Genomic DNA, 12,412 nt, shown 5'->3' with positions numbered 1-12,412 from the left:
GGCATGGGGGGTGCAGATCAATATCCCCACAGCAAAGGAGGGATTGGGGCTGGGGGTGGGGCTGGGGCAAACTGCCCAGCCAGGGTGGGGAAGTGTGGGACTTGGGGAGGCAGGCTCCTTCCACCATGTGCCACCAGTCCAGGAGGACATGGGAGCAGAGCGGGCTGGCCAGGCTGCACTCCGGGAGGCTATCCACAGTCACCCACCGGCAGGCTGCGCTCTGCGAAGTGAGTGGAGCCAGGGCTGTGCTCCAGGCGGCTAGCCACAGCCATAGCCTGGAGTGCAGCCCTGGCTCTGCCCACCCCACAGAACGCAGTGGAGTGGGAGCTATGGGGGGCTGCAGCCACCCTAAAATTCCCCATAGCTCCTGCCTCCACCCGGCCCCGATTCAAGTGTATGCACATACCCCCATGCTCTGCCACTGCTCGCCCAGCTGGGATGAAGCCATGGCTTGTCCAGGAGGTGCGGGGAGCCTGGACAAGCGGTGGGAAGGCATAGTCCCTGCTCCCAGCACCTTCCACCCAGAGTAAGCTGCACCTGCATCATGCCCCCCCACCCCGGCTGGACAAACTGTGGCAGGGCAGAGCCCCCACTCCCAGTGCTTTCCACCACCCGTCTGAAGTGCAACTTGGCTCAGCCCACCCCACACAGATCCCAGGGCACACGCCCGCTCCCATGCCCTCCTGGACCAGTGATGGGAGACCCCCTCCCCAAGTCTCATGCCTCCCACCCCAGCTGGGCAGCTTGTCCCAGCCCCAATCCCTCCCTCACTGTGGGGGCTTTGATCTGCTCCCTCATGCCCCTTCCCTCCCCCTTCCACCCACCACCCGCCACAACAGACTTACCAGCTGGAGGCAGCTGTGTCCAGCATCCTCAAGGACTGCTGCCTGTTTAGCCTATGGCCGAATTTCTGAATCGGTGCCAAATCTTCAAATCCAATTCAGCCTAATCGAATCATGACAGTGACTCAAATCACCGAATCAAATCACTGCCCCTCTGAATTGGCCGAATCCGAATCAAATACTTGCTGCTTCGCACAGGCCTACTATCAAGCACTGCTCAGAGTAATGATCCTGTGACAAAGGGCTAAAAACACCAGTAACCACTCAAAAGTAGCATTAACAAAGCTTCAAATTTGTGCAATTGTGAGAGATTTACCAACACACAAGTGTAGACAGTCGCTTAACACTTCTGAAAAATTAGAGTAATAGTAATAGTTTGATTACTGTATATCATTTATTTTTTTTAAAGAAATTGTTGGAGCCATTGCTCTAGCATCTGAGCTACTAACAACATCCTGATAATTAAATGGGTAAACAGAGATGCAAGTTGTCATTTGAGTAGGATAGATACTATCTCATATCATAAGCCACAGACACTAGGTGCCTAATGAAGTCATTACAGGGTTATAGGTTGTAGCCATGTTGGTCTAAGGACACAGGCAGACATGGTTCTTCAGGTAGATCTGATATCTTTTATTAGACCAACTCAAATAGTTGGACAAAATCATCTTAGCAAGCTTTCGGGTATAAATGCCCTTCGTCAGGCTGAGGAAGCATCTGCAGTCGGCTTACGCGCTCTTCCTGGATGGAATGAAGTCATTTGCACTATGGCAGAATTTGGCCCTAACATTTAGATTTTCTTTTTTAATCAATTCACTTTTGTGCTGAATATCTTAGAGAAAAGATGCAATTCAATTTAGAAGATAGGTTGTACAATACAGGGAAATAGAGATGCAAGTCATCATCCGAGTCACTTTCATTAGCCTACATTTTCTAGGACAGTCCCAAATTCTGGGGTTTGCTCCTGGTGTTAAAGAGCTCCTGAAACAGGATGCTTGTCCTGAATTTGAAAAATTGGTCCCAAATGGCACCCCATCTCTTATCCTCAGCATCAGCTTAGAGGACTGCATAATATCTCATGAGCGTGGCCATGCCATACACGGCTCAGACCAGTATGGTTCATGCAATGCTGTGCTCAGGTGAATTAGCTCTGTCCCTCAGAAGCATGTACTTCCCATTGTGTGGCACCCCCAGAATCAGACGTGGTGTAGAGGATCATCCTGAGACTTCTCCCTGGATTTTGCACCCTTCAAATTGGTCACCTTAACCTACACAGGGGCATCTATATACTCAAAACCATCCTCAGCTCCCAGCAGGTTTTGCCAGAAGCTTCTGAAATATTCCATGAGGTTTGACTTGCATTTTGTGCATTGCCTCTCGATCTGCTCGGCCTGGGGGAACTTGTTTAGTTTTTTAAAATTAATTTGCACAAACACTGTGGGCTTGAAAGTTTAATTTGAAATTTAACGTTGGTGGGTTTGTGGTAAAAGGGGCAGAGAGGATAAGATGACAAGAGGAGCAGAGGGGACAATTTAAAAGCAGGTGTGGGGGAGGATGAGCGAGAGAGGAGAAAGGAAAAATATGACTGAAAAAGTAAATTCATCATATGTACCATATATAGGGCACCCACATGTGCCTGTCTCTTTTGAAGAATGCCTATTTTTTGAATACATAGACACAGACATCCTTAAAACACTACCCAGACAAGATGCTCTAATGCACATCTCTGTCCCCCCCAGGGCAAGGATAAGAGAACGAACATATGACAGATATTAGTCACATTGCTTAATGCACTACTGGATGTGGTCTAGCTACTAGGGTGACAAACATAATGTATGAATTTATATAGCATAGGAAGAGCTCTGGAGAGATTCACAGGAGTCTGCCCTCCGGTTGCAATAGAGGCCTTAGAACTGCAAACCAGTTATTCCTGCGCTGGGTCCCATAACTTGTCATCAGTGCAATCACTATACGGGCTTTCTCCTTTAGCTAGTGAATCCGTTCCTTTAAAGCATTGTTCCAATTTTAGGGGAGTTGAGGTGGAAGAAAATGTACAGGAGGGGAGAAAAGTCTATGACATTGCGCTGATTGTATGATCCAGGTCAGAACTCCTCCTCCCAGTCCCCACTCCTCGAACATCCCCCCACTTGCACAAGGCTTTGCCTATTTTTACTGCATTTTTACTTGATTGCACATATTATTATATTAACTGCAAAAGCTTTCCAGAGTACTAAAAAGGAAGGAGCATTAAAAATACACTGAAAGGTCCTTGAGCTCAATTAACACACACCAGGGGGGTTGGGGGGCTTCAGCTCCAATTATAAAAGGCAAACTTAGCCTTTATTTTTTTTTGTAATATCAGCTAATTAGACTTTGACAACCAATTAGCAGATTTTTAGCTTTACTGAGCATCAAGAAAAAAGGGAGACCAGAAGAACCAACCAGCAAAATGCTCCTTCTCATGCCCCGTACAAGCTATGGTTAAAATCCAGGGGGTCAGATCCTGGGATTTATATCCCTTGCAGCTGACTGCCAAGATGGTTGCACAGGACATCAATGTAGCACGCAATCTGGCCTGCAAACCTAACCTGACTGTAACGCATTCAGTCCCACTGAAGAATAGCACCCTCCATCCCACTTGCAAGGTTACATTTTAACTTCTAATAACCTTTTCTCTATTTTTTCTAGCCTCCATGAAGTACCCAGATGATTATTTAGGATTAATGGATTATCAGAAGTGCCAGTTGGCACTCTCCTAGCAAAAAAAAAAAAAGTGTAACAAATGCAGCTGTTTACTAATAAATAAAGCCTCAGCTGTAACAGAAATAAATTAGATGCATTTAATTGGTCAACTGAAAACCTCCTCTCTTTATTACAATGCTGCTTCTTGTTATTTTATGATGTCAGGGTACATGGCAGACTGACAGAGTGTTTATGAATCACAGTTTGCAGATGGCACTCCTGGTTTTTCGGCAGTTATGAGCACAAGTAGCATGAGGACTCAATAGAGGGGTTTTGCCAGCGAGGACCCCCTGAGAATTAGCTGCCTTAATTTCTCTTGTGCCAATCTCTCGCTGACAGGAGCTCTATTTCACAAAACCTACATTCAATAAATTACACCCGCCTGGCAAGAATTTAGAAATATTTAACACTCTGAGGACACCAGTGTCTCAGTCTCATTTCTATTCATTTCTAAGGGATGTGAGAGAGAACCTGGAACAGACCCCATGCCGTCTCTCCTCCTCCCCACCTCTCCAACCCCCAACCCCCACATATTAGAAATATAAGGGTCTTTGTAGCCTGGAATATCTCACCCTGCCTACAATGAGATTTCAGGTCTCCTGAGGACAGCTGAAAATCTTGTGCCCTGGACTCTGAGTCGCCCTAACTAATGACAGCTTTGTAATCCAGTTGGGAAATAAGCTCAGATCGCTGCACTTGAAGCTTGTGAGCTGTAAAACTTGTGGACTGAACTGTTTCTTATGGTCACTTCAATGAGTTCAGAGCAGAATGCATGAGGGACGTGGTCATAATTGTCAACAGATTTGTAAATGTGTGTCATTAGTTATGCGCATAATGGAGTTTATTCTAATGAGTTTGTTCATAAGAACACCAGGAGGAGCTGGCCTCTTTGGAGGAAATGAAGAACAAACTTTGCCCATGCAGTTTAAAATGCATCGGTGCCACATAAAGGAGCGTGCAGGGTTTCCTTTCTGTTTAATGCACTGCAGATTTCACTCAGGTGAAGTTGATACATCGGGCTAAACCTCACCACAATGGCTGCAAGCTCATTTCCTACCTTTGCCAACATTTCTAATGGAGAGATGGAAGCTTTCAGATGGGGAGGTGTTCTCCCCATCCATCACATGAAAACCGGAAACTATCACGGCTCTTTAGATCCACAATGTTGGTATGGAAATACGAGAGGCAATTCATGTCCACATCCTCTCCTGGAACAGAGAGCAGTCCAAGCTGTGGTACCCTGAAAAGCAATGTAACATGGTTGGCTCTGGACACACAGAAGGCAAAAAGTAACCATAAAGCCAACATGATCACCATGGTGCCTTCTTCACTTCTAAGAAGTGGGGAAACTCACATGACAGGGTACATGTAATGGAGCAACGAACCATAAGTAACAATATTAGAGCACTAATTTCATTTTCTAAAGACCCCAAAAAACAGCAATGCTTGTATCTAGTGCTTGTATTTTGAACCACTTCTTTGGAAAATCTACCTCCTGCCTGTCTTGAAATTAACCTAGAAACGTTTGACTGCATGCATTAGGTGGGAAACATCCAGAAACGTCCATCTACCCCTACCTGAACATTATCAAAATGAAGTTTTCTATGTATTCAGCCAGGTCCCATCCACACCCCTTTCTTTCTTCCCTCCTGCTCCCCTTCCCTCCTACCTCCCTCTGCACTGGACTGATGTCTTTCTTATATCCTACTTCTCAGCCAACCACATATAAAAATCCCTGGCACATGCCAAGAACTACAGATGGGTCCATTGTAGCACACCCTAATGTTCATTGCAGACACCCAGGTGTTTCAATTTATTCTTGTTTGCTAGCCAGAGACAGGCTTTATGCCAAAGGGAAGGCACAGAACACTTTGATACCGTGATGTGAAGATATATAAAGACAGACAACTAAGAGACAGAAGAGGAGCAAAAGTGAGAAGCTACCCACAGCATTGGAAGACTAGTCCAGCATCAACGTTCTTCCTCCCTTGGGTCTGTACCGCTTCCCATCCCAGATGGTCTCATCGCTGGATTATGCGTTAGAGCCCTTTGCTGCATGGACTTGACCCAGGATTAAACTGGCTCCCTGGGGACCTCCTGCCTCCTGCATGTTCTTTAAAGTCTTGTTGATTCGACAGCAGCCATTCACTCACAAGGTGCTAGGAGTTGTACAGTTCTGACCATTGTCCTTCTCACACTGGTCTCCCTGGGCTCTCATACGTTGCTTGTAAATTTTACATAAATATAAGTGTCAGTAGAGTGTCTGGACTTTCACTAGCTCTTTGTCTTAGCTGTTTTTTTTAATGGCCTTTGTCCAAACCTCAGGATATGCAAGTGATACTTAGGGGATTTTGTTATTAACAAATATAACAGGTTAATACTGTCCTAATTCCTTCCCCCTCTCCCCATCCCAATTTTTCCCTCCCAGGAGCCTACTCTCCTTCCAGCCTAATTTCCTCCAGTTTAATTAATTTTCAGTAATCGCAAGTCTAGACACCACAAGCAGCAGCTTCACACACCAGGTGACGTGCATAAAACATTCTTGGCCACTACAAGGAAGCACAAAGCAATTTTATGTGCCATGCTGCATGAACCTATAGTGCCCACTGATCCTCGTCTCCATGCTGCTGGAAATAGCTTCCCTGATGGGAACTGGTCCATGGTGAAGCAAGAATGTGACATGAAGTCATCCCCCCCCCTCCTTTAAGACTTTTTTTTAAGGATTCAAATGAATAAAGTATTACCTTTAACTTAACTCTCTTTTTCTTAATAGTGGCAGAGGAGGAAATGGCTATGAGGCACTTGGTGTTATTGGAGAGGGAGTCACGGTATGTTGGTCATCTCTGGGGACAGTTAGAAAAAGAGGACACTTGAAAGGGAATCTGCCATGGAAAAGACAGAGGGAGATTTGGGTAGAAAGAGCATATCAGAAATGTGAAGGTAGTGGCATGATCCTTGGGCAAGAATACATAGGAAAGCTGAGATCTCTCTTGGATGGTAAAAATCACATACTTTCTAACCTGCAGGTAACAGCACAGCAACTCAGAGCACCTCACTTTCTAACCTATGCATCATATGTGTTGTTTTTTGATACACATAAACATAAATTAATTTTGCGTGCTTTTTGCTATGATCCTATTCTTTATGGCTCGAGACTGATGCTGCTTTTCCTCAGCTTCATCCAACCCAGCAAGCACATGCACTGCCTCTTGGCAGGCTGAGAAGAACCAAGCACACTGAAGATGAGGTACAATCGATCCAAATACTATGAGCTCTAAATACGGGTACTAGACCCGGTAAATATTGAATACTTTCATAGAGGTTGTGCTCCCCCCTCTCCCTCCTCCCCCCATCTGGGGCACAGAAAAAAAAATCAAAATATGTTAAACCTGGTGGCCACCTAGCTATTTCTTTTAACATCTAGCTCTTTCAGTCTGACTCTGGAAAGACCAAAAAAATGGTAGTTGAAACTACTTGACAGAAGGGAGAGTCAGTTTGTGTATGTATTAGTGAAGTCCTTCTACATCTGGTTACAGAGGATCACTGCTGAAGTAGTGTCACCCCATCTAATCTGAGGTTTAGCATGGATAGTTAATGAACATGGTTCAAAATGCTCTTTCCTCCTCCAGTTTTGATCAGCTCCATTTCTTCATTTATTAGTATCCTCAAGCAGGACAAGAAGCCGAACTCATAATGGAAACCATCTCCTGCCAAATCAACTTATACGCTTTAATTGGAAAGGCCAGTCCATACTACACATTATTATTCGCAAACATGTTTGCTTATGCTCATGAGGCTGAAAAGTGGAGAAGACATGTCTTTACTACACTCAAAAGGATCAGCTCCTTCCTCATAAAATATGGGCACTTGAGGTTTGGTGTTCTTAAAAACAAAACAAAAAAAAATGGGTGCTAAGACTATACTACATTGTTTATTAAAGACCCACAATGACATCTTTACTTCAATTAGGAATGAAAAAAAATCTCACATGGTTAAAAGACTGCATCTTAGCTCAGATCTAATGAATCTTTTGACCAGGTCCAATTACATTTCCCGTTTTCTGATCAATTTGCTGTGTTCACTGATGGCCATCAGCCAAGACTACCTGAATCCTGAAACTAATTTTTGTGTTTCTAGCAAGCAAAATAAAACACAGAAATCCACTTGTTCCACACACTAAACTATATTTCTGAGTTATGAGCTAAATTTCCGCCTGCACATAAGATGCCGAAAGACTGGGAGTCCACTTCAAAAGCACTTCCTCTCTCTCTCTCCCCCTATATTTAAATTAGTAGATTATGTGAAACCCATATTTTATACCTCTGCACCAAAATCATACAATTGCTTACTAATATTATGCAATGACATAATGCCATTTGTGGGAGTGTGACATAAAGGGATGGACTTCTACTGGTTTCTGATAGCAGGACTATCCACTAATATATTCTTTTTTATCAAAGCTTTCTCAAAATTTACTGACCCCAGTAGATTTCTCTGGTTGCTTAATTATAAGAGAAAGATGACAGGATAGAGGCTTAGTGAATCTGTATAAAAGTCCATTAAGATGTTTCATTACAACAGCAGAGCGTTGGTGAAAAGAGGCATGTCAAAAGTGCCAGTCCCAGGATCCTATATAAAAGAACAGGGTTTTTCTACTAACTAAGCCTAATGGTGGGTACTTGGACTCTGCACAGTGATGCGGGATTGAATCTACTAGCTTACCTTTATAGGCCTGGGCACACAATATGCTTACATCAGTATAACGTACATCCATTCTGTAGGGTGATATAAATTACGCTGAGACCCAGACCAGACAGATGTGTTCCTATCCCACAGAGGTGCATGCAATGGGCAGCTATCACCTCACCGCTAGGAGGCAAATGAGACTGTAACGACAGCCTGTTTGCCTTGAGCAAACTGCAGCCCAGGAGAGGCTGAAGACACATGACATGTAGAACTTATACCAGCACAGTTTTACCCCTGATTTCCCCTAAGATAATTCTGTATCAGATCAGAGTATGTGACCAAGGAATGACTGTCATAAATCCGCTCCTTTTTTGCACTGCTGTAGACATGTAGTAATGTCCAGCCTCTGTATCAGATGGGGTAAGACTTATTAGCTCCAGGCTAGAAGAGGTATAAAATGGATTTTGATGTCTTTTGGAGGCTAAGGGGAAAACAGGAACAGTAAAACAAAAGCCATGCAAAGTAAACATCCAGGACCCAGACAAACCAGAAAGCAAGCACTGGATAAGACTGATGTTGTGGTGTTGCTCTTTAATGCTCCCAATAAATTCAGTCACATAAAAAGGGTAAGCTGAACCACTTGAGATGGATGTATTATGTCATAGGAGCAAGGCAGGAGCTCACACTGTTTATAGCAAAAGAATACGAGTGGTGAAAGCAATCAGTACCTTTAATTTTAAGTCTCCAAACTTTGGCACATCAATGAGGATGTAGTACAGTTTCTCCCTTGGAGAACCTTTGTCTTCTGCTTCTAATGTTACACTAAAAATGACCTTTTTTTCAGCAACTTCAACCTCCAAATCTGCAATCCTGGAGAGACAGAAAGGGAGCTACCAGTGAGAAAGCAAATCCTACAATGGTAAGCTCCTGTGCAATTTTGGACTCGGTAACATTATCTATCTTGCATAGTGGCTACTAATTTCAGAGGCCATATTTTACACAAGTTATATCGTGGCAATGAAAGGTTGTTAGTTTCAGAGCTGGTCAGAAAAATAGAAAAAGAAAGAGAAAAAAGAAAAGAAATGGCAGGAAGCATCTTTCCATGTCTCTGCCTCAGACCTTGCAGGTCCACCCACCTCATCCCACTCTCCTTGATGTAAATATGTAGGCAGAAAGTCACTTTGGGGCTCTCTCAAGTGTGGGGTCACAGCCCTTGGGAAGAGAAGACGTGCCTAGGCTGGCAGCAAAGCAGCGGTATTTCTATTAGGCAATTCTGGGCAAAGAAGGAGTTAAAGAATAAGAGTGAAGTAGTTTGATGGAAAAGGTAGTTCACATATGCGTCAGTAAACACTTGTGGTACAGGTGAAGAGGTTAGACAATGATAATGATGATGAATCTTTAATTTCCTCATGGCAGGAATGACACTTCCTTTACATGTTTGTCCAGCATCTAGCACAGTAGCACAGTTAAGCCATCTTTCCTGCCCACACTTTGTATCCCCTATCCTTTGTATTTTAAAATAGAGGAAGCAGTGCAACGAGCCCCTCTTCCTCAGATTTAAGCTGATGTCTCAGTCCCTGTCTGATAAGCTAGCCATGGAAAAAGAAAACAAGTCAAACCAAATGGGGAGGAACTTGGGGGTGGGGGAGAGTGAACAATACCTGATTATTTCCCCATAATATTTTTGCATCTCAGGAAAACTGTATTTGTGAAAGTCTTCCACCTAGACATCCCTCATTTGTGTGACCATCACTCGCTCAGCATGATACCACAGGGCTCTCTTCACTTGGCAACACCATAGGATGGAGTATTCTTGTTCTTGAGCAATTTCTCCAGTTTATTAGGCATGAACAGGCTTGTACAGTGTTTATAACCTATACCTCAAACAAATATTTATTATAGCATCTGAAGGGGAATCCCTAGCCCACAACAGTATATGTGTCTTGCCTTACGTTCTTATTCAGAATCATGGGCATACATGTCTTTGCACTGCCTGGTTCTTTCTTGCTGTAAGAAGACCCCCGCAAACCTCCAAAGCTGTTTGGTATCTGGTAACAATGCCATTTTTTGTATACTGCTTTACGTGACAATAAGAGCCAATTGAACTAGACAGTTCCGAAGTTAAAATAAGTAAGGATTTGTCTACGCAAGGAAGTTTGTGCGCAGAAAGCTCAGGAGTGAACTGTGCTTTGCACTAAACACCCCATATGGATGCTCTGAGCATATACACCCAGAAAGCTGGATTACTTGACTTTCAAAGCAGAGTAAGCAGCCTCATGGAACGGCACTCCTACAGGGTGTTAGTGCAGAAGCAATAGTTTATTGGGAATTCACATCCTAGCTGACTGCTCACCACCTTCCTCTCTAACAAGTCCTAGTGGCAGGTTTCAATTTTAAATTTTAAAAACGAAAGTTAGTGCACTAGTGAAGAATCTTAAGTACTGAAACAGTTTTCATTTGTTTAAAATGACTTTCTTTTAATGGATCCCATCCTGTTTTTGTTTGGCCCCTCAGGCCTTCAAATGGTTGAGTTTTCTTAACTGACAGCTCCTTTTTGTCAACTTTTATGGGTTGTAAGAAGAAGTATGCATGTCGTGTACAATTCATACTTATGCTGGTGAACACATACTGCCGGGTTAATTCCATGGTCATCCACGGAACTATTCCTGTAACTGCACACCAATGTAAGTGAAGGCTGTAGACCCACAGGCATGGAGAGTAGAAGAAGTGCTTTCAGGTTTCTCCAATTTGGGGAAAAAAGGCATCATCTGACCCTTCCAGACTAAGCACCACAGCTATAATTTTTAGTATTGGCGCTCTGATTAGTGAGGGGTTCTCCTCCCCTTCTCTGACCTGCCCAGCAGGGAATTGAAACACAGTGTTTATCACCCCTAACTCAACGTATAACACCCCATTAAGAAAACAACAGAGGAACACTATCAGCTGACCTGTTGATTAGCTCCAAAAAAGCCCTGAGCAGTCACTGCTCTGTCTACCTGTCCCAGTGAAATTGGAGAGACACACACACACACACAGACACCTCTTGGCATTAGCTAGCATACCACATGCTTAGGGTCTATGGGGCTTGGGTCTGTGCTGTGGGAGATGGGAAGGAGGGAGGGAGGAGGGGATTCCTGCTTCAGCAGTGGGGGCGGGGTGGAGGGCAGGGGGAAGACAGACAGACCGACCCTGCTGTGCCTGCAGTCTCTGCTGGAGCTCCAGCCAGGGAGGGCCAGCTCTGCTGTGGAGCAGAGAGCCCCGCCTAGCCCAGACAGCATGCTGGGGGACTCCAGTTTAATTTAAACCAGGAAAGGACAGTCATTCCATAAACTGATTTGACCCAAATCAATTAAGTCTGATACTACATTCAACCAGGTTCATCTCAAACCAGTTTCATAGTTTCATAGTTTCATAGATTTAGGGTCGGAAGGGACCTAGTAGATCTTCTAGCCCGACCCCCTGCCAGGGCGGGAGAACAACAAAACCCCAAAACAAAAAAACTCAAATGAGTCCAGTTCAGTCATTTTAAAACTGGTTTATATGCACTGAACATCTGTTTTGTTACAGATTTAAACCAGTTTCTGATCCTTAAACTAGTTTATGTATAATGTCTGTCCTTAGCCCTAGAGGCTACAATTTCTTATGGCCCCTTAACATGTATGTGGCCATGATTTGTAATGAAACCTGTCCTGGGCTTGCTCCCACTCTCTGCTCCCTCCTACACTACAAGAAGCTCCAAATTCTGGCCCCCCACCCCATGAGAGCTGTTTGACCAAAGGCCAGCCCTGATTATATATGGCACTCATGTACCATGAAACTTCAGATGTTACACTGTGACATTTAGGGGATCGGTAAATCTCTATTGCCCCAGGGCTCCATAACCTGAAAGTCAGGGATGAAAGGTCAGCAATATTTCCCTCGTAGAAGAGAGACTTTTGTGCACTCTGCCCAGACAAGCCCAAGAGGAAACCCTGCCAGAAAACAGGGATGCATCTCTGTTTTGTAACTTTTCATTGTTTACTACTTCTCTGAAAATTTTAAAAATACACACAGGATGCTCTGGGAACATAGCCAAAGCCATTTCAAATGGGCGGAGTGTCGCTACCACACTCCACACACCAGGCTGCTACTTCTCTGTAAAG

The 12,412-nt window shown here is 44.1% G+C and overlaps 1 protein-coding gene across 1 annotated transcript in view; it reads right to left on the bottom strand.

Moving 5' to 3' along the window:
- LOC109305295 (FRAS1-related extracellular matrix protein 1-like) overlaps positions 1-12,412 on the bottom strand; it is a 111,777-nt gene that overhangs the window by 24,248 nt on the left and 75,117 nt on the right. The window contains 4 exon segments of the mRNA XM_019528293.1: positions 4,642-4,714; positions 4,716-4,917; positions 5,738-5,808; positions 8,999-9,140. Of these exon segments, the coding sequence (XP_019383838.1) occupies positions 4,642-4,714; positions 4,716-4,917; positions 5,738-5,808; positions 8,999-9,140 (488 nt within the window).

The sequence above is a fragment of the Gavialis gangeticus genome, unplaced genomic scaffold (genome assembly GCF_001723915.1).
Source record: "Gavialis gangeticus isolate Ggan-Ray unplaced genomic scaffold, GavGan_comp1, whole genome shotgun sequence".
Lineage (NCBI taxonomy): Eukaryota > Metazoa > Chordata > Crocodylia > Gavialidae > Gavialis > Gavialis gangeticus.
This window is presented reverse-complemented; position numbering and strand designations above follow the sequence as displayed.